This window comes from Caretta caretta, chromosome 2, assembly GCF_965140235.1.
Source record: "Caretta caretta isolate rCarCar2 chromosome 2, rCarCar1.hap1, whole genome shotgun sequence".
Taxonomy (NCBI): domain Eukaryota; kingdom Metazoa; phylum Chordata; order Testudines; family Cheloniidae; genus Caretta; species Caretta caretta.
The window spans coordinates 187,597,862-187,621,167 of NC_134207.1; the positions used below are offsets into that span (position 1 = coordinate 187,597,862).

Here is a 23,306-nt window from a genome sequence, read left to right on the forward strand (position 1 = left end):
TGTCACTCATGGGTAGGGCTGGATTCATGCAGGGGCTTTAGGGGCTGCAGCCCAGGGCCCCGGCACAGCAGGGCTCAGGCAGGCTGCTTGCATGCCATGAGCCCACGCTGCTCCCAGAAGCGGCTCACTGCTGCACGTCTCTGCGGCCCCTGACAGGGGGGCAGGAGGCAGCTCGGCACGTGGCCCGCGCCCCAAGCACTGTCCCCTCAGCTCCCATTGGCCGGGAACCAGCCAATGGGAGCTGTGGGGACGGCGTTTGCAGCCGCGGGCAGCACACGGAGATACGCTGTCTCCCTCCCCCGCAGGGGTGCGCAGAGATGTGCCAGCAGCTGACCGCTTCTGGGAGCGGCGTGGGGCCACAGCATGCAGGCAGGCAGTCTGCCTGAGCCCTGCTGCTCTGCCGGCTGAGAGCCGTCTCTGGTAAGCGTCTCCCGGCCAGAGCCTGCATCTCGCATCCCCTCCTGTACCCCAAACTCCCTCCCAGAGCCCGCACCCCTCACCCTCTCCTGCACCCCAACACTCTGCCCCAGTCTGGAGCCCCCTCCTGCACCGAAACTCCCTCCCAGAAATAAATTAATATAATAGCTGTTCTGAGGTAACAAATAAGCTATTTTGAATTAACTTAACTATTGGCCTACTGAAGAGGGCCATTATACTCACTCTGGCAATTGGGACTCTGGCAATTAGGCTGACTCTGGCCGTTGGACCATGCAGCCCTGAGAGAGGGCAGTTAGACTGACTCTGGCCACTAGGCCACACAGCCCTGAGAGAGGACAGACATATTGACTTTTACCCTTAGGCCAAGCTATGATAGACAAGGGATGGTTGTATAGACTCAGCCGCGGGGCCATCATTACCCCCACCCCCTCCCAAGAAGCAACGGGGTGCTCTTGCCCCATGACATCAACCTTTCAAAGATTATCTGTCCAACCATTTGTCTTGAACTAGGATTGAGATATGTCACCATTTCTATTGATCAAAATACTGACTTCCTGTGTTTTCATCCCAAATTCACATTCTTGGTTCATATATTATTTTTTCAGATTATTAAATCAACAAGATTAGGTGGTCAGCAAAGGCAACAAGGCCACCTGCAAGTCTGGGTTACATGAAGAACGCTACGTTCTATTTTGTCTTGCTACCCTCTTCTTCCTGTTCAAGGTTTTTCGAAAACAAAGTTCTAGTTAGGAGATGGACCATTTCACTACTTACTCTATTTCAATCTGAACTCTTTATTTCCCTTTGTTTGAAGCGTAAATATCACACTCCCGTTCATATGCAGTGGTTTCCATTATAAAGGCATTCTTTGTCAATTGATGCCACATAGCTCCCTCTCCTATTTCCTATACTAGCTCTGGGTGGTACGTGTGATATGTCAGATACACTAGCTGTTGGCAAAGGTGGAAGACTTCTTAAATGATGACCACTGTAGGTGTGTATATGGGTCTTTCACAGCTTCTTAATTCAGTGTCAGAGTACTTTAAAACACAGAATATATCAATAATTCAAAAGCCTTTTTTTTCCATACACAAAAGTTGTATTCAGTAGCAGTTTAATTTGGTTTCTATTGAACTTAATTCATTCTCTTCTGGTCATCAATGTTTGGAAAAACGCTGCTGAATATCTGACTGCTTTCAAGGCTAATTAAAGTGCTGAAGTCCCTTCAGGTGTATTTATTGGTAATGTTATGAAGATCTTTTATATTACTAACATTACTCTAATGGGTCTGCCCTGATGCCCTTTATTGTTTCCAGTCTTACGAATTGAGAACCTAGGAGAAAATTTGTAACTGAGTTATAAACATCTGAAAAATTGAGTTTATAATGGAAACATTGACAAAAACCCATAATTATCTTGGCATTGGTTGGTGCTGCTGCAGTGATTACAGTGATTTTGTATAAAGACTCTTTAATTTAGGATTTGGGCTCTAATGGGAGCAAATGTTATGTATATTTTCTGCCATATGAACTCCCAAATGTTACTTGAAAGTATATTACTACATAATTATTACCATCTAGTTAGTTAGTTAGTATTCATAGAGCCAAATTTCTGAACTCCATTTGTACCTGTGAAACCTCACAGAAGTCACTGGGATTCCACTGGTGTAACTGAGGGCGTAATTTAACACACAGTGTGATTTCCACCATGGAACCAGAAAACTTGAGAAGGTGCCCTGTAAGGTGAGAGGAAAGGGCCATAACAGGATCAGTAAAGCTGAAAAAGCCAAGACATTCTTCTGTGCAGATCCATCCAGACACAAAGGGCTAGTGCACTTAAGGTGCCCTAAAAGGATGACATAAAATGTACATAAAAAGATTTAACTCGAGTATATAGGGATTCACCAGGACAGACAAATGGATTTTCAGGCACAAATACTTGCAAGTACAGTAGAATCTTAGAGTTATGAACACCTCGGGAATGGAGGTTTTTCATAACTCTGAACAAAACGGTTGTTCTTTCAAAAGTTTACAGCCGAACAGTGACTTAATACAGCTTTGAAACTTTGCTATGCAGAAGAAAAATGCGGATTTTAATAGTCTTCATTTAAATGAAACAAGCACAGAAACGGTTTCCTTACCTTGTCAAATCTTTTTTTAAACTTTCCCTTTATTTTTTTGGTAGTTTGTTTAAACACAGTTCTGTGCTTACAGTGTAGTTTTTTTCTCTGCTACTGCCTGATTGCATACATCCGGTTCCAAATGAGGAGTGTGGTTGACTGGTCAGTTCATAACTCTGATGTAGATAACTCTGAATGAAGTTCTACTGTACTATTTTGCACCTGCAGTTTAGGTCACTTTGATGTTTTGGGGGGGTATATTCAGGGAGTTGAATGTCTAAATGACCTTTGCGCCTGCAAAAATACAGGTCCAGTTAAGGCTGAGCTGAAAATGAGGCCGTCACTATCAGCATACATCAAGAGGGATGAAATTCTGACCTACTATGTATTTTCCCCCCCCCCACTTTCACATGTGCCTGAGACAACTTGTGAGTATGATAAAGTCTTCAGTATCACCTGAGCTCACAAGTCACTTAAGTGCCTAAATCACTTAAGCACTTTTGAAATTTTACTCCTAATCACTATGGAGGTCACTGAATATTTTCACTATTCTAAAATTTGTGTGTGCTTTCTCCCAGTTTAAACTATGTTATAAACAGGCTCTAAAAATATGAACATCATTTCAGGTTCCATTGTGTTAACATTTAGAGTTCTAGAGAAAGCCTTATAGAGAAAGGGGTTTGCTGCACTGACCTTTATTCAAAATGAGTGTCCCTAACTTGTGTTATTTTATTAGAAAACTATGAATTTTAAATGATAAATTGCTTTGTTTATCCTTTACTTGTTGTGTAATGGATTTTTTGACTGCTTGTAGAAAAGTTTGAGTGAAGTCTTTCAAATGTTCGTCCTATGATCATAAATAAAAATGTGTTAGGAGATCTCATCCCTAGGGAATTCTTGTTCATATCACAGTCACACAGCACAATTTGCAGGTGTTCCTTCTCAGGAGAGCGCCTGGAATGGAGTAGGTGGGTATTGCAGGCCAGGATTGGGGAGTATTAACAGTGCTGTGAGAAAGCATTGACAGGACCTGTTCACAATATGTCCAGGTTTATCCACTGCTCTGAGTCTGTTATTTTATTAGTGCCTCATTCTCTCACACGCTTACAAAAATAAATCTCTCATACTCTGTCAAGCTTTTCTTTATTGAACAGAAGTTGACTAATAATTTTTCACATATTGTAGTAGTACTGATTCCAAACCCACAATGTTGTTTCCATAAAAAAAGGCTTTGAAATGTGATTCACCTTCCTAATGATTTTATGTAACCTAAATAATGGCCTTGGATTTTAGAGTTGTTTACATATACAGACATAGCTGACTTTGTAGCACAGAAATACAAATAAATAACTTCAGCCAGTGCTGCTGCTTTTATGGGTATATGGCTAATAGTCTTTAAATATGAACTTTAATTTCATGGAAAGAATTTGCACACTCTTCAATATAGATAAAAGGGGGAAAGTGCTTCAGTGTAAGATTTGGTGGTTGCTATGATGTAGCTTTTCATAATTCTAGGCATATAGAAAAGCTGTTTTTGCAGTATGTAGAAGAGTCATGGCTTTAAAATACAGGCCAACATTAAAGGATTTTGAAATGAGCAGAAAGAGTCCATATTTCTTTTGTGAATAAGTCCTTTATTTTGGTATCCATAGGGATGGCTATTCTCTTCTCCAAATCCTTTCTCCACAGTAGAAATCAGCAGGGACATGGTGACTTATCTGAATGTTAAGAGGCTGAAAAGCTTTAGAAGAGTCATTGCAATTTGTTATAGAATGCATGCAGAATAGAAGCATAGATTTGGAGTTGTTATGGCTCACTATCACAAAAGGGAGATTATAAGGTTTCTTACAAATTTTCAACCCCCAGAACTGAGGAATTTTCAAATTTTCAAAGGTTTCTCAGGTCCAGCATGGAATTTTGGGGGGTAGGAGGGAGGAGGAGAGAGCTTCATCCCAGAATAGCTTGGTGGTCAGGGAACTCACCTGGATCTAGTCCCTGATCTGAAACAGGTAGATCAGGGATTTGAACCCCTGCCTAATTCAAACCAGGAACTTGAACCTGAATCTCCCACATCCTAGTCAAGTATCCTGACCTCCAGTCTACTGGCTATTCTGGGGCAGAGCTCTCTCTCTCTCTGTCACTCTGAATGTTTTCATCAATTTTTTTTAAAGATCTCAAGTTCTGATGCAGAGTGGGATATTTTTTTAAATCACAAAAATGTTCATGAAATGGGAAAACCATTTCCCACCAAGCTCTATCACACCTGCCCTTCTCACAATCCCTAGTGTGCGTACAATCTTGGAGAGGAAAAAGTGGAACCATTCAAGTGCAGTCTCGTCCAGTCCAGTCAATGGCTGCAGGCAAGTCGCTGTTGTTGTGGTCAGTGGTATTTATGGCTGCTGACAGATGTAAAAGAAAAAAAAGTCAGAGTGGATGGCTGACTTCTGCTCACGGATAGATCATCATCTGTCTAATGCTACTAATTCATTTTCCATGCTATACTTCAGCTGAAAGGTGCATTGAAAAGGGTCCAGGAAATCAGTCCAGATGGTACAAAAGTAATTTTGTCGCAAGCTTTTCAATCACTTTTTCCATAAAGGAAAGCTTAGAAACAGAGCGGTAGTTGGGAAGATTGTCAACTTGAAGGCATGGTATCTTGCATATTAATTTAATAACTGCTCATATAAGGGAAGCAAACATTTGAATGCTGTCCTAAGCTAGGAGCAATCCCAACTAATAATGGGCATCCCACCCTCTCTCCTCTCCCCTATACATGAACTCGATTTTACCCATCATGAAGATCACGTGTACATGTCAGAGGTTGAAGGCGAAACCTTCCAACACTCCAGAACATTAGTGGACAAATCTGAATGAAACTCAGCAAGAGAAGATGTAGCATTTTCCCCTTTCTGACACAATTCTAATACCATGGATGCAACAGTGCACTTTTCATGCTATTGATCCATAACGTAGAAGAAACTCTCACAGCGGGAAGAAATACTGAAAGTTGTTTTTGAGTAAAGGTTGCCTGAATTCATGGATTTACCAGGTTGCCCACTGCCAAGCACAGTTCTGCTAATCAGGACTTCACAGACATCCTACATTTGAACAAAATGCTTTCTTGGCAGCCACAGAGTAGAGACTCAAAAGCCCCCTATTTCACAATCAAACAGATTTGGGCAAGTGGCTGCCACTTTGACATTGGCCCCATATATCTCATCTGTTGTAGATCATGTGCCATACCAAGGTGATCTGTGAGGACGTCATACAGAAAACAGATTTTTGGCCAACTCTGTCAGGGCATATTTCAGTCTTACTATTATTTGTATACTAACAGAGTATCTGTATTACAATAGCTCTCAGAGACTCCATTCAGGCTTGGGGCATCATTGTGCCAGGCACTGTGCAAACACGTAGTAAGAGAAAGCTGCTGCCTTGAATCTAGTTGAAGCCGAGACACACAGAAAAAGGCCACTTACCTGCATTCTCTTGTTATTTGCAGCACTGCAACTAATATAATTAGTCTATGACTGAACTTTAATGTGCAAGAATTCAGCGAACAAACTTCACCACTTTTATTTAGTTTCCACTCTGCCATTAGGAGGTTATAGGTATACTCTACCAGATGTTTTTCAGTGATGAGGTATAAGTGGACTAGAATATAAATAGACCTGTTTGGTGCTATTCCATTTATCATTGTAGGCATCTCCCTGAACACTTGAGACTGATGGGAACATTTAGTGAAATTCTTGGGTCATATATTGTATGGTGGGCTTGGTCATAGCATAGAATCTGTGGAGATAATTGACCAAAAGGATATAACTGGCAAAACCATACAGTTAGTACCCTCAAAGGAAAACACAATTTCTTGTCAAATGACTTGTGTTGGAGAAAAATTGTCGATTGTCATTTGCCTCATACATGCAAAGGAAACCCAGACACGCTGAAGAAAACAGGTCTTACGATTACATTCTTTTGAGATCACCACTTTTTCTTAGTGTGTTTTTATTTTGGTGCCTGAGAGGAATCCCACAGAAATTCCAAGTGATTAATACTATACAAGCTGACTAGAGTTGTGTCAGGAGTGAATTACCCCATTTGAATCTAGTAGCCAGTTAAAAAGTTTCTCCCCTTGATTCCATTTTTGAAAATCATGGCTTAAGTCAGTTGGCGTTGCTGGGTGCCCAGCACTTCTGATAATTAGGCCACTTATTTAGGTACCTAAGTTAGTCTTAGAAGGCTAACTTTGGGCTTCCAAGTTTCAAAGTCTTGGGAAGCAACAAATTGCCTCAATTACATACAAAGTTCTAGAGTGTAAACTCCTCGTCTCCTACTTTGTATGGGATTTGGCCCTCCCACTTTAGTAACCGAAAAACATTATTAAAGGGGAGGGGGGGAACTGTCACATTTGTAGCCATGCAAAACTTTGTCACATCAGAATATACCAGTCACTTTGCTACATGTGATCTGACTTGATGTACGTAGGTGTAGCATAAAATAAAATAAACTAATGTGACAGTACACAACCAAATAAGTCAGATCAATTTGTGAAAAAAACACATGGGAGTTGATTCAGACCCCCTGGTGCAAACCCTGCTTTTCTTTCCTGGGGCTACTGCTGGTGGAGGTCAGTTTTAAGTTACAGCTGGGGATTTGTAGAGTTCTTTCCACATGATACCCGTTTTTGGGACTGTGCCGGTCAGCTATGGGCTACCCACAATCACCCTCTGAGCAGACTTTCTGCTGCTAGCCCTGCACCCTTGCTTACACATGTGACAGGGGTGCCAAGCAAGGACCCATTAGCTTGTGTTCCTATAATAAAATATGATCATAAAAGGGGCTGATAATGGCTTGCATCATCTTCTTGGTCTTTTGGGACCTGATCCAAAGCCCACTGAAGTCTCTGGGAGTCTTTCCGTTCAATGGGCTTTGGAACAATCTAGTCAAAAGTGGATATTTTTTTCCATTCAGAGCACAGATGCTAAATCCAGTTTCCATGTTGATTTTGGGGCAAAGATGTGAACTTTACAGTGTCTTTTGGCTTGTTGGCCTCACAGTTCTTACTCTTACACATTCCAGTATGATAGCACTTTCACTATTTATTTATTTATTGGAGTTAATGAGACTTCAGACCAAGCTGCAACTTTGAATGTTTCCCAATAAAGTTTTCCACCCATTCTTCTTTGCTTGCCATGATTCTTTGTACAGACCTTGTCCAATGAGCTCTTTTCTGTAAATGTTTGTGTAGTGATGTATGTTTATGAAAAATTAATTTTAAAAAAATCTTGAAGAGGAAAAGAGAGCTCTCCATGCCCTGTAATGTCTTGACTAACTATTCTTTCCATGGTGGGTTATTTATAAATCCATGTAAATACGCTTTATAACCATTGCCTCATATGTTGTTCTATAATACTGTAGATGGCCTTTCAAAATGTATTCAGTACATTTGTTAAAACATATAATTTGCTATTTTGATACGGTAACCAAGCAACTTACTACTGTAATCAGAATGACTTTTAGCTACATTTCCAGTACTTATTTTGCCATAAAACCAGACTTGTTCAAGCTAAAACCAAGAAACAGTGTTCAAAAACAAAAATATTATGCTATAAGGCTTTTGATTTAAAAGAGCCCAGTAGATATAATTTTTAGGAAAGACCAGGGAGCGTCATTTGTTTTCATCTGATGTAGACTCATTTTAAGCATTCTGAAATGTTACTCATTTATCCTCTTTAGACTCCTGAGGACCCAGTCCCTGGAATGGTATTACAATAATGTGAAAAGTCGCTTCAAGCGTTTTGGTAGTGCCAAAGTCCTGAAGAATTTATACAGAAAACATAGACTGGAGAGCGGCGTTTGTTCTGAAATAATAGGTACAGTACAGTTTTAATTTCTTATAGACTCATCCACATTAACTCACATGATGGACCCAATCAGAGTTCTGAAAGGTTTTTTTTGGGGGGAAGGAAAATTAAAATTTTTCAGAAGAATTACAGCAGGGGAATATAAGGAGTTAAATATCTAGAGAGTTGGGCTAGGTTTGAGCTATTTAACTAGTCAAAGTTTAGATAATCTATAAGGCAGAATTCTACAAAGCAAATCTCAGCTCTGTTTCTGCTCTCCATGAGTTAGGGCTCTGAAAGTTCCGTGTAGATAATGAATGAGAACAGAATTTTGGAGCTGAGGTTTTCCATTGCACTTAATGCAAAATTTGACTAATGAAGGCCGAATCTTGCAGTCCATAGCACAATTGGAGTTTTGCCTGTTTGCCATAGAATTTGGCCCCAGGTGAATTGCAGCTGCGACATACATTTTAAGTTTCTCAAGTAACTGGGGAAGAAATGTGATCAATTTAATATCAATGTCAGCCTTCTAGAATGAGCTGTAATTCTTTCCTAACTATGGAGAGATGATGCATCCCCCCATAAAACTAGTAATTGAAGGTATTCTGTGAGTCTGGGGACAGTGCTTTCTTGCTGTCATGCTGGCACATTTTTTGTAATTGAATAGCAAATGATTCAGAAGCAGAACCAGAACCAGTCGAATCTTTCTGAGATGATTTGCCTCCGCTGGGCCAAATTCATCCCTAGTGTAATTCGATTGAAATCTGTACAAAGTTTGTGTTTTCTACAGGGTTTATGTTTTCTATAAAGTCTTTCTTTCATTCTTTCCTGAAGATAAGATAAGCACTTGGAAGACAAAAATTAATAGCAAGGCTGTGTGCACCTGGATGAAGGCAACTCTAAGTGGCTCTTTTAATACTACTTAGCAGTACATGGCAAGCCTGTAGGTAGAACAGGAGAATGCAGGCCTAAAAGATTCCATTTCAATAGGTTACTTTTTTTTCTTATCAAATTAAAAAAAAAAACCCTTCAAAAATGGAAATGAAAAAATAAAGGTGGGGGATGCTACATTTAGTGGGTGAGATGCAAATGGAACAAAACAATTAATTTAAATATATGCAGAAAATAAAAAAAGTCAAGATACCGATCCTGCAAAACCTTATGCACCGAGGCATTCCTTATTCTCAAAAGTAGTCTCGTTGAATTATGCCTTTAAACGAGACTGCTCACATGAGTAATAACATGCAGGATACGTAAGTGAGGATGTGCAGGATATAGGAGACCTTTCTGAAGAAGGCCTCAGCATCTAAATGTCATTGCTAACTTTCTTTTTCTATTTTCAGTGTGACGGTAAGATAACCCTCTTGTTTCATTTGAAGATAAATAGAGGTTTAAATGTCTCAGTTTGTTTTATTTATACTGTAGTGGCCTTTAAAATCCAGGATCTGTTTCAAGCCCAAAATGTCATGTTAAAAGCAAGTTCACTGCACTAGCTTTCATTTGACAAGTTCTGCATTTAAGCAACTTCTTCCTCCCTCTCTCTCTCTCTCTCTCTCTCTCTCTCTCCAGCAGTTTTCTCCATCCGTAATTTACAAGCCCCATTTGAGAAATCTTTCATATAAAAGAAATAACGTTTTTGTATAGCAGCTGAAATTCAAACAGTAATTTTCAGACTACTCCTCTATAGTGGTGAGAAAGACCACTACTTTTTGTAAGAGTACTTTAACCTAATAATATACTGAATATTTCTATACAATATGTGTTGTGCTGTCTTCTTGAGTAGAAGGAAGCTTTTTTGAAGGAAGCGTAGAAAATGAAGGAAGCATTTGTGGCAGTGACTCTACATTCTACAGGCAGACAGAAGGTAACTCTACTTAAAATTCATTTGCACTAAAACTGAGCTGTTACTGATCGAGTTATTCGACAAATAGCCTACAGTGCTGGAGGGTCTCCAAGTCACATTGGCCCCTGGTGATGAAAAGTTTATAGGATCACTAATCTTTTAGCTAAAACCTTTAGGGAGTTACCAGAGCTTCTGTGGTTTACAGGGCACATGCTAGACTTTATCTGTTTTGCATCATGGCTATTATGCATTCAGTTCAATAAGGTTTCCTTAATACTGTACATATCATGTTCAGAGTTTGTTCTCTCTCACACATGATTTTCCCCTACTGCTCATACACACTTGTTTTTCATAGATGTCTCAGCTTTTGTTAAATTCTGTTACAAACATTCCTCTCATCATAACTACCCAACTAAAGTAAGCACATTGATAGTCTCCCTGCATGGACTTTGTAGAAATATTGTGTTTTTCTGTTTAAAATGGTAAGTGACATATTATTTAAGTTGAGAAAGTTAGTGGCCTCTGTCAATACTGTATTTTTAGGGAAATGTCCGGCAGTTTGGATTACGGGGGTGTGAATAGCAGTGCACACCAAAGTGCTGCACGATGACTCCCATGTGTGGATGCTGCAGGCATGAACACAAGCTTCATAGAATCATAGAGTATCTGGGTTGGAAGGGACCTCAGGAGGTCATCTAGTCCAACCCCCTGCTCAAAGCAGGATCAGTCCCCAATTTTTGCCCCAGATCCCTAAATGGCCCCCTCAAGGATTGAACTCACAACACTGGGTTTAGCAGGCCAATGCTCAAACCACTGAGCTATCCCCCCCGCAACGTAGGTTCCTACGTTGCATTAATGTAGCGCTGTTTGAAGAGGACTACGTTAATGCAAACTAGGAACATTTTAGTTCATTTAGTTTAACATTTAGTTCAATTCCACAAGGGGGATTTACAGTGCAGCACTTTGGTGAGTGCTGCTGTCACGCCCCCATAATCTGAACTGCAGGGCACTATAGACGTGCCATAGATGCAGAATATAGCAATGGATACAAACCACCCGACATTTTTGCTGTCTATTGAGATGTTTATGCCGTCGCCATGGTTCTGAGAACCAAAGTGCATGTGCAATGACATCGGGAAAGGTAGGAGAAAGAGGTCCTGGAGGCCAAATTTAGGCTGCTTGGTAAGAGATTTAAGTCCAGGACCTCCATGGTAGCCTTCTCTGAAATGTTTCCAATTCCACGCGCAGGGCCAGTTAGACAGGCAGAACTGCAGGGTATCAATGCGTGGATAAGAGGATGATGTTTGGAGAAGGGATTTAGGTTTATTAGGAACTGGGGAACCTTTGGGGAAAGGAGGAGCCTGTACAGGAAGGATGGGCTCCAGCTAAACCAAAATGGAACCAGATTGCTGGCATGTAAACTTAAAAAGGTTATAAAGGAGTTTTTAAACTAAGGCTGGAGGGGAGTCGACAGGTGCAGAGGAGCACACAGTTCAGACAGAGACGTCCCTTGGGGATACTCCATAGCCTAGTAAAGAGGAGAGGCTAGAAGTTGATAAAGTACAGTCAGGAAATGAAGAGAAACAGTCTAACAAAAAAGATTCCTGTTCAATTACATCACATGAAGGCAGACAACTAAATACTTAAAAATTTTATCAGTGCTTGTATACAAGTGCAAGAAGTATAAATACTAAGATGGGTGAACTTGAGTGCCTGATATTAAATGAGGATATTTATATGATAGGCATCACAGAAACTTGCTAGAACTATGAAAAGCAATGGGACACAGTAATACACATACAAAATATATAGCAATGACTGAGCAGGTTGTGCTGGGGGAGGAGAGGGGAGGTGGCATTATGTGCGAAAAACAGCGTAGAGTCAAATATTGTAAAAGTCTTAAATGACTCAAACTGTGACATGGAATCTCCATGGATCGAAATTCCACACTTGAAAAATAGGAGTATAGCAGTAGGAATGAACTACTGACCACCTGACCAGGATGGTGATGGTGACTGTGAAATACTCAGGGAGATTAGACAGGTTACAAAAACAGAAAACTCAATAATAATGGGGGATTTCAACTGTCCCTATATTGATTGGGGACATGTCACCTCAGGATATGACACAGAGATAAAATGTCTAGACACCATTAATGACTGCTCCTTGGAGCAGCCAGTCCTGGAACCCATAAGGGGAGAGGCAGTTCTTGATTAGGCCTAAGTTGAGCACAGGCTCTGGTCCAAGACGTGAATATAGCTGAACCATGTGGTAAAAGCGACCATAATGTGATTAAATTTAACATCCTTTTGGAGGAAAAATATCAATGAAACCCACCACAGTAGCATTTAACTTCAGAAATGGGAGCTACACAAAAATGAGGAAGCTAGTTAAACAGAAATTAAAAGGAACAGTCACGAGTGAAATGCCTGCAAGCATTCAAAAATTGAAAGTCAAATCCTACTGAGGAAAATAGAATAGAACATATACTCCGGCAAGCCAAGTGTAAACGTATAATTAGGCAGGCCAAAAAAGAATTTGAAGAGCAACTAGCAAAAGACAGAAAAACTAACAGCAAAAATTTTTTTAAGTACATCAGAAGCAGGAAGCCCCCCTGTCAGTGGGGCCATTGAACGATTGAGGTTCTAAAGGAGCACTCAGAGAAGGCAAGACCGTTGCAGAGAAGCTATATGAATTCTTTGCATTGGTCTTAACTGCAGAGGATGTGAAGGAGATTGCCACACCTGAGCCATTCTTTGTAGGTGACAAATCTGAGGAATTGTCCCAGATTTAGATGTTAATAGAGGAGGTTTTGAAACACATTGATAAATTCAATACTAAGAAGTCACTAGGACCAGACAGCATTCACTCAAGAGTTCTGAAGGAATTCAAATATGAAATTGCAAAACTACTGACTGTTGTATTTAACCTATCCCTTAAATCAGCCACTATACTGATGACTGTAGGATATCTAATGCTGATTTTTTTTAAAAAAGGCTCCAGAGGTGATCCTGGCAACTACAGGCCAGTAAGCCTAACTTTAGTACCAGGGAAATTGGTTGAAACTATAATAAAGAACAGAATGATCAGATGCATAGATGAACACAGTAGAGTCAACACACCTTTTGTAAAGGGAAATCATGCCTCACCAATCTATTAGAATTCTTTGAGGTGGTCAACAAGCATGTGAATAAGGGTGATCTAGTTGATATTGTGTACCTGGACTTTCAGAAAGCTTTTGACAACATCCCTCATCAAAGGTTCTTAAGCAAAGTGAACAGTCAAGCGATAAGAGGGAAGGTCCTCTCATGGATCTAGTAACTGGTTAAAATATAGAAAACAAAGAGTAAGAATAAATGGTCAGTTTTCACAGTGAAGACAGGTAAATAACAGGACCCCTGAAGATCTGTACTAGGACCAGTGCAGGTCAACATATTCATAAACGATCTGGAAAAAGGAGTAAACAGTGAGTTGGCAAAGTTTCCAGACAACGTACAATTACTCAAGATAGTTCAGTCTAAAGCAGACTAAAGAGTTACAAAATGATTTCACAAAACTGGGTGACTGGGCAACAAAATGGCAGATGAAATTCAATGTTGTTAAATGCGAAGTAAGGCACATTGGAAAATATAATACCAACTATACATATAAAATGATGGGGTTTAAATTAGCTCTTACCACTCAAGAAAGAGATTTTGGAATCACTGTGGATAGCTCTCTGAAAACATCCACTCAATGTGCAACAGCACTCAAAAAAAACAAACAATGTTAGGAACCATTAGGAAACAAATAGATAATAATACATAAAATGTCTTAATGCTGCTATATAAGTCCATGGTAAGCCTACATCTTGAATACTGCGTGCAGTTCGGGTTGCCCTGTCTAAAAAATGTGTATGAAAATTGGAAAAAGTACAGAGGACGGCAGCACAAATGATAAGGGGTATGGAACAGCTTCTCTATGAGGAGAGATTAAAAAGAGTTGCACTGTTCAGTTTAGAAAAGAGAAGACTAAGAAGGGATATGATAGAGGTCGATGAAATCGTGTATAGTGTGGCGAAAGTGAATAAGAAAGTGTTATTTATCCCTTCTCATAACACAAGAACCAGGGGCACCCAATGAAATTAATAGGCAGCAGATTTAAAACAAACATAAGGAAGGAAGTACTTCTTCACAGAACACAGAGTCAGCCTCTGGAAGTTTGTGGAGGATAGGTCCATTAATGGCCATTAGCCAACATGGTCAGAGATGCAACTTCACACTCTGAGTGTCCCTGAACTTCTGACTGCTAGAAGCTGGAAGTGGACAATGGGGGATGGCTTTTGATAATTGCCCTGTTCTGTTCATTCCCTCGGAACCATCTGGCACCAGCCACTGTTGGAAGACAAGATTCTGGGCTAGATGGACCGTTGGTCTGACCCAGTATGGCCATTCTTATGTTCCTATGCATCTTGATCAGCTTGGGATTGGTGTCTGGCTCTGCATCTCTGCAGTAGACTATACCAAAATCCTAGATCTAAGAATTACTGAAGCTGAAGAATCTTGGTCTGAATTTTGCAGCTGAGCATAAATGTGGGTATTTTGTTTGCTTTTTGACTAGGACATAGTATGATGGACACCCTAGCTGTGGCCTTACGTGTGGCAGAAGAAGCAGTAGAAGAAGCCATTTCCAAGGCAGAGACATATGGTGAAAGCCTGGTAAAAATATTTAATTAACATTCAGCTGGCTTATATAGATCAGTTTTTTCTTTATTCAAGTAATAGTGGAAAGGTGAGTGAAAATCAAAGAAAACATAATGCAGTGATGAATTATCTTACTGCATTAGCTAAAAGAATTGTGTGCTGTTTCTCTGAAAGTTATTATCAAGATAGCACGCATGTTCCACTTCAGAAATACAGGATAGTCCAATAAATTAGAGTTACTTACATTTAGTTCCTTCTGCATGTTACTCATTTTTCTTTTTATATTGATCTTGTAAAAATACCACTCAAATGTGACTATGTACTATTTATAAATTGTATCTTTGTGCAGGACAAACAGAACGAGGCTTGTTATTTACGGGAACATAAGGAGGAGCTGATTGAAGAGCTTGCCACTACCATAGTGCAGAAGGTATGCCATGCAGCTTTGCTGTTGCAAATTGTATTTGGAATTTTAAATGGCTAGAAGACAGCTCTGTCATCTATCAAGGTTTGATTTAACTCACGGAAGATGATGCATATCAGAAAAGGATTGAAAGTGTATGTGTGGATGACAAGAATATCCAGGAGAGGAGCAGCTCAATGGAAAATATCCTGCCTCCTGCTGCAGCAGCTCCTGGGAAATTGGTCAGAAGACTTTAAAACCCTATCCAGGAGAATCAAACCTGGACCATCCCAACCAAATTGGAACTGTTGGCAAGTTTGTCCAAAGCTGCCTGACGATGAGATCTGTTTCACTATAGAATAATTTCCCAAAGATCATTACAAATCAGACAGGGAAAAGTGATCCATACATTACATAGAACTGTGCGAGTAATCGAGGGGAAAAATTGTTCTGAAGCGATCTGAAACGAAAAATTTTCTTGGCAAAACAAAGCACCAGAAATTTCATTTGGGGTCAAATGAAACGTTTTGTTTTGATTTTAGGCACTTTTAACTGCTTTTTAAAATTAAAACAAAAGAAATTGGAAGCGTCATTGGAAGAGGGCAGGGGGAAAGCGTGTTCTCCTCTATAGCCTTGTGGCTAGAGCATTCACCTGGAAGGTTGTAGACTGGGGTACAGATATCTACTCTGACTGTATGGAGGCTTGCGTATTGCAGATGAGTGCCCTAACCACTGGGCTATTGGGTAGCAGGTCACCACCTCCTCCTCTTGCTGTTTTATGAATAGCACCTAAGTGCCTTTGTGAATCTAGCCTCAAAAAAAAAACTTCCGGGTGAATCTCTTCGGTGAATTTGTGTCAAAAATATTTCACTGAGCTCAAGTATTACAGAGAACAATCCCACAGTGGCAGGGAGATGGATTTGATAATCTACTCGATCTTTTTTTGTCTGCAGATGGAGTAGATTTTCAAAGGTACATTTTCAAACATTTAGGGGGAAATGAAGGTAGCTATAAAAATGTATGTAACAAATGAACAAAAGACGAAGTTCACAGTAATGAATATAAATCAGAAACTAGCAATTACAGACAATTAATAGGGAAAGCAAAAGGATACAAGGGAAAATCAGTGGCTAGCAGAGTTAAGGGCCAAAAAAAAAGGGATTTTTAAAGTATATAATGAACAAAAGGAATCCTAGCTATGGTATTGATCCATGACTAAATGAAAATGGTAGAATTGTCAATAATAATGCAGAACAGGCCAAAGTGTTCAATGAATATTTCTGTTCTGTAATGGGAGGGAAAACAGATGATTTGGTCATATCAGATGATGGTGAAACACTTTCCATTCCATTCCGCTCAGGAAGATGTTAAACAGCAGCTACTAAAATTGAGCATTTTTAAATCAGTAGGTCCAGACAACTTACCAAGAGTTATAAAAGAGGGGGCCGAACAGATCGTTTAGTATTAATGTTGATTCCCAATACTCATAGAACACATTCGGGAAGTTTTAGGAGTCTAAAAGAAAGCTAATGTGCCAATATTTTAAAATAGTAAACATGACTATAATCATTATAGTTCTGTTAGCCTCATATCGACTGCAAACAAGATAATGGAGCAGCTGACACAAGACTTGATTAAAGGAGGGTAAAAGAATTAATCCCAATCAACATGGGTTTATAGAAAATAGAACCTGTCAAACTAACTTGAAATCTTTTTTTGGCAAGTTTGGTTGATAAAGGTGATAGGGTTGATTTAATATACTTAGGCTTCTCTAAGGCATTTCGTGTGGTACCATATAACATTTTGATTAAAGAACTAGAACAATATATAATTAACATGGCACATATTAAATCAATTAAAAACTGGCTAACTGATAGGTCTCAACATGTAATTGTAAATGGGGAATCATCATTAAGTACATGTATTTCTAGTGGGGTCACGCAGTTCTTGGCCCCATACTAGTTGACGTTAGTATTAATGATCTGGAAGAAACCACAGAATCATCACTGATAGAATTTTCAGATGACACAAAAATTGGGGGAGTGTAAATAACGTAGAGGAAAAGTCACCAATACAGAGCAATCTGGATCGTGTGATAAACTGGATGCAAGCAAACACTATGCATTTTCATATGGCTAAATGAAAATGTATACATTTAAGAACAAAGAACATAGGCCATGCTTACAGGATGGGGGACTGTATTCCGAGAAGCAGTGACTCTGAAAAAGATTTGAGGGTCATGGTGGATAGTCGGCTGAACATGAGCTCCCAGTCCAACGCTGTGCCCAAAAGGGCTAATGCGTTCCTTGGATGAATAAACAGGGGAATCTCAAATAGGAGTAGAGAGATTATTTTACCTCTGTATTGGGCACTGGCGTGACCACTCCTGAAATTCTGTGTCCAGTTCTGGTGTCTGCAATTCAAGAAAGATGTTGAAAAGTTGGAGAGGGTTCAGAGAAGTGCCACAAGAATGATTAAAGAAATTGAAACTCTGCCTTATAGTGTTAGGCCTTGTCTACACTGGCAAGTTTATGAGCAGTGAAGCAGCTTTCTGTGGTGTAACTCCTGAGGTGCACACACTGCCAAGCCATTTAGTGCGCAGAAACTGTGCAGTTGCAGCGCTGTAAAAAAACCACCCCGACGAGAGGCGTATGGCTTTCTGCGCCGGGGCTTCAGCACCACGGTGCCAGTGTAGACACCCTGGTCGATTACAGTGCTGCGACTGGCCTCCAGGAGGTGTCCCACAATGCCTGTTCTTGCCTCTCTGGTCATCGGTTTGAACTCCACTGCCCTGCCCTCGGGTGACCAACCATCAGCCCCACCCTGTACATTCCTTGGGAATTTTGAAAGTCCCCGTCCTGTTTGCTCAGTGATGCGTGCAGTGTTCTCACTGCATCGTTCCAGGTGGCCATGCCTGCTCCACGCACCAGGTGATCCCCCGCTTGGAGCAATGCCGAGCTGCTGGACCTCATCAGCATTTGGGGAGAGGAGGCTGTCCAGTCCCAGCTGCACTCCAGCCGTAGGAATTGTGATACCTATGGACAGATTTCATGGTGCATGACAGAAAGGGGCCATGACCGGGACACACTGCAGTGCAGGGTCAAAGTGAAGGAGCTGCGGAACGCCTACCACAAGGTGTGGGAGGCAAACGGCCATTCCAGTGCTGCGCCCATGAGCTTTGGGTTCTACTAAGAGCTGGATGCGATACTCGGTGGCAACCCACCTCCACTGTGAAGGCCACTGTGGATATTTTGGTGGCTCATGGGCCAGTCAACAGTGGACTGAGCCAGGAAGAGGAAATCTTGGATGAGGATGTGGAGTGGGAGGGGGACCCAGAGGCAGAGGATGACTTGGAGGTCAGAGATGCATGCAGCCAGGAGCTCTTCTCTACCCCGGAGGAAGTTAGCCAGTCTCAGCTGTCGGATCTTGATGAAGCACAAACAGGACAGGAGGCCCCTGGTAAGTGGCTTTGATTTTGGGAAGCACTGAAGCGAGTTGAAGGGATGGCAGGTTTGTATAATTTTCGGTGGTGCCCAGAACAGGTCCAAGTCCCCCCCACCCACCCCCCCCCCCCCCCACACACACACCCCTGCCTAAGGCTCTGGGAGGGAGTTTGGGTGCTGGCTCTGGGCTGGGACAGGGGATTGGGATGCAAGAGGGGGTGTGGGCTCTGGGAGGGGGTTTGGGTGTTGGGTGCAGGCTCTGGGCTCAGACCGTGTTGAGCTGTGGGAGAGGATGCAGGACATGGGGCTGGGCCAAGGATGAGGAGTTTGGGGTGCAGTAGGCAAGTGTGGGGCCAGAGAGGAGGACTTCCCCCAGCCATCTCCCCACCGGCAGCAGCGAGCTGAGAGGGTGGGGGGACCGTCTCCCTGGCCACCACAGCACGACACTCAGCCAAGCCCCCCTCGGCTGCTGCTCAAGAGGTCCGGCCAGGATAAGTCCCCCCCGTCAAAGTCACCGGCTGGGGCGGGCTGCCATGCGCCTTCTCCCTCCTCAGGCCCAGCAGCGGCCTCAGCCTGCCCCCGGCGCCACTCCCTTGTAAGTGGGAGTGGTCAGCAAGGGAGCACAGTGCGGAGCTGCAGGGGGCAGCCAGGGATGCTCGGGGGAGGCACACGGGAGCGGCAGGTGGGGCCGGGGTAGGCACGTGGGAGTGGCAGGTGGGACCGGGGGAGAGACTGGGCCCTGAACATTGGTGGAGTCGGGGCCCCCGGGACCGGAATTTGCTGGAGCCCGGGCACCATGGACCCATATAACTCGCCACCCCGGTGAGTTGCTAGGGGCAGGAGCGTTGCAGAAAGCAGGTTTGTGTCTGTGTGATGCACGTACCACCACCTGCCTAGTCTGAGCGGCGGAACAGGGTGTTGATTGGCTCACTCACTTCACAGGAATCTGCCTCAGAGATCTCCACGAAACTCTCATGGAGATACTGGGCAATCCGCTGCTGCAGGTTCTTTGGCAGAGCTGCTTTGTTTCTTGCCCCATTAAGGGTAACTTTCCCACGCCACTCTGCCGTCACAGGGGTGGACGGTCCATTGCTGCACACAGGCAAGCTGCATAAGGGCCAGGGTGGAAGCCGCAGTCTTGGAGAAGACCCTCCCTTGATTCCCTGCTCACCCTCAGCAGCGAGATATCTTCCATAATGAACACAGCCTGTGGAAAATGTGGGGACAGTAATTATTATAAGGCCCCCGTACAGTGCTGGCTCTCCCCAAGAGCCATGTGCCCAGTATACAGTACGGTCCTGGAACACTGATTGCCCCTGCGGTTACTCGCCATTTTGGGGGTCTTGTGGCTCATGTGTGCTTGTCTGGTGTCAGCCAGTTAGTGACAGGTATGTGAATACTGGCTGCGTTTTAAATCACTGAATCAGTGTTGTTCGTGTGTTGCAAACATACTTCTTCTGTAAAACGTTGCATTTTGGCTTTATAGATATGACCTTGGGAGCCCAGCCTCCCTCTTTGTTATCGCTGGCTGAATGGCTGCGCAGAATTAGAAAGCAGCCATGAAAAACTAAAGAGACTTTCTGCGTGATGTCATGATGCACGCCGCGGCTGAAAAACAAGAATCAAAGGAGTGGCGGGACAGCGAGAAGAGGGACCGAAAGGAGAATGCGGCGCGCCAGAATGAAGCCATGGAGCGGCCCTTAAAGGTTATGGAGCCCCAAGCGGACACACTCCAGGCACTACTAGCACTGCAAACCAAGCAGCTCCGCACCCACCCTCCCCTGCAGCAGCTGTTGCAAAACTCTTTCCCATGGGCCCCCCAGACACCGCCAATACACTCTTATCAACCTCCTGGCTCCAGTCTGTACCCGCTGCATTCCACTCCTCCCCCATCACAGTCCAGCCCTGCGGACTCCCAGTACCTACTGCACTCAACACCCGTCCCTCTGCAGTTTAGCCCTGCTGAAATATAGTATACACTGCACTGTACTCCAAAAGACAAGGTTGCATATGATATCTGGCATACACAAATCTTTAACCGCCCCAGGACCCCACCTTCTCCTGGGACCCTCCCTTTCCCAACCCCTCACAGTGCTGATGTGTTTTTTTTGTTTGTCTCTGTCCTCCTGTTGTTGTTTTTTAATAAAAGAATTGTTTGGGTTTGAAAGCAATCTTTATTCCATTAATGGAAAGCAAAGAGAGCCCTGCAAAGCAACAGGCAATTTTCTTACACCTTCATAGTGCATCCTCTGTGCCAGTCACAATCACCTCCTAGCATTACAAGCACTGTACTCCCGAGCAGAGCAACAAATATTCCTGGCTTTCAGCTTCAAATTGCTGCCTCAAGGCATCCCTGATCCTTATGTCCCGGCGCTGTGCCCCTCCAATAGCCCTGGTCTCTGGCTGTTCAAATCAGCCTCCAGGTACTGAGCCTCAGAGGTCCAGCCCTGAGTGAAGCTTTCACCCTACCCTTCACAAATATTATGGATTGTACGGCACACGGCTATAAGCATGGGAATATGGTCATCAGCCAGGTCCAGACTCCCATATAGGCAGCACCAGTGGGCCTTTAAAGAGCTAAAAGCACACTCAGCAGTCATTCTGTACTTGTTCAGCCTGTTGAATCACTCCTTGCTGCTGTCAAGGTTCCCTGTGTATGGCTTCATAAGCCACGGCTTTAAGGAGTAGGCAGGGTCTCCCAGGATCACAGTGGGCATTTCGACTTCCCCTATGGTGATCTTCTCGTCCAGGAAGAAAGTCCCTGCTTGCAGCTTCCTGAACAGGCCAGTGTTCCGAAAGATGTGTTCGTCATGCACCTTTCTGCACCAGCCTGCATTAATGTCCGTGAAATGCCCACAGTGATCCACAAGCGCCTGGAGAACCATAGAGAAATACCCCTTCCGATTAATGTATTCGGTGGCTAGGTGGTCTGGTGCCAGAATTGGAATATGCGTGCCATCTATCACCCCTCCGCAGTTCGGGAAGCCCATTTGTGCAAAGCCATCCAGAATGTCTCACACGTTGCCCAGAGTCACGGTCTTTTCGGGCAGGATGTGATTAATGGCCCTGCACACTTCCAACGGTCGACTTTCCCACTCTGAACTGGTTAGCAACCGATTGGTAGCAGTCTGGAGTAGCCAGCTTCCACATTGCAATTGCCACACGCTTCTCCCACAACACGGCAGTTCTCCTTCTCGTGTCCTTGCGCCGCGGGGCTGGGGCAAGCTCATCACGCAGTCCAATGAACGTGGCTTTCCTCATCTGAAAGTTTTGCAGCCACTGCTCATCATCCCAGACATGCATGACGATGTGATCCCACCACTCAGTGCTTGTTTCCTGAGCCCAAAAGCAGCGTTCCACTGTGGTCAGCACCTCTGTGAAAGCTACAAGCAATCTCGTGTCATAGCTACTACATGTGGCAAGATCAATGTTGCACTCCTCTTGCCTTTGTAGTTTAAGGAATAACTCCACTGCCACGCGTGACGTGTTAGTGACAGCGAGCAGCATACTGGTCAACAGTGCGGGATCCATTCCTGCAGCTTGAAGAGGCAGAGCTCACAGTACACAAACTGTTGAAAGATGGCGCCGAATGCAGACGGAAGCACAGGGATTGCTGGGATGTGAAGCAATGCATCACAGGATATTGGGACAGGACCCAGGATGCCCCGTGACCCCCTCCGCCTTCCCACAACTCTTAGTGACAGAAGAGGAAGAGATGCTCTGTGGGATAGCTGCCCAGAGTGCGCCGCTCCAAATACCGCTGCAAGTGTGAACACACTATTGCACAGGCAGCTAACAGTGTGAACACACAACAGTGGTTTCCCTTCAGTGCTCTCTGAGTGGCGATGTAGCTGCCAGTGATGTAACTCTGCCAGTGTAGACATACCCTTAGACTCAAGGAGATCAATCAGTTTCGCTTAATGAAGAGAAGGTTAAGGGATGACTTGATTATAGTCTTTAAGTACATCCATGGGGAACAAATATTAGGAAATGTGCTCTTCAGTCTAGCAGACAAAGGTATAACATAATCCTATTGCCGGAAGATGAAACTATACAAATTCAGACCGGAAATAAGGTGTACATTTTTAACAGTGAAGGTAATTTACCAGGGGTTGAAGTGGTTTTTCATCAGTGGCAATTTTTATATCGAGATGGGATGTTGTTCTAAAACATATGCTCTTGTTCAAACAGGAATAAATTCAGGGAAGTTCAATGGCCTGTGTAATGCAGGAACTCGGACTAAATGATCACAGTCGTCCCTTCCAGCCTGAGAATCTATGAATCTAAGAAAATGGTGCTTAAGCACCTAACTCCCTTTAAAAGTCCATAGGAGTTAGGTGTGCTTTTGAAATCTAGCCCATCTCCTTTATTCTATGATTCCACACCAATATTCATCTACTTATGCATTCTTATTCTTAGAAAATGTATACTTGGCTACCAGATATAGATCACACTGTCAGTACCATTGGTGGGGTATAGATTTCCATATTGTTTTAATTCAGTTCTGGTGTTCCTACAGATATTCGATAATGACT

General features: G+C 42.9%; 1 protein-coding gene across 13 annotated transcripts in view; it reads left to right on the top strand.

Annotated features, from left to right (window-relative positions):
• The window catches only part of MYRIP (myosin VIIA and Rab interacting protein), a 359,689-nt gene that overhangs the window by 265,363 nt on the left and 71,020 nt on the right, over positions 1–23,306 (top strand). For all 13 annotated transcript variants that reach the window (XR_012667170.1, XR_007355038.2, XR_007355036.2 and 10 more), the window contains 4 exons: positions 8,294–8,430; positions 10,184–10,264; positions 14,843–14,940; positions 15,275–15,355. Coding sequence is in view for 4 of the 13 variants with exons in the window: in XM_048838874.2 (XP_048694831.1) it covers positions 8,294–8,430; positions 10,184–10,264; positions 14,843–14,940; positions 15,275–15,355 (397 nt within the window). In the remaining 9 variants the exon portion in view is untranslated. The remainder of the gene's footprint in view (positions 1–8,293; positions 8,431–10,183; positions 10,265–14,842; positions 14,941–15,274; positions 15,356–23,306) is intronic.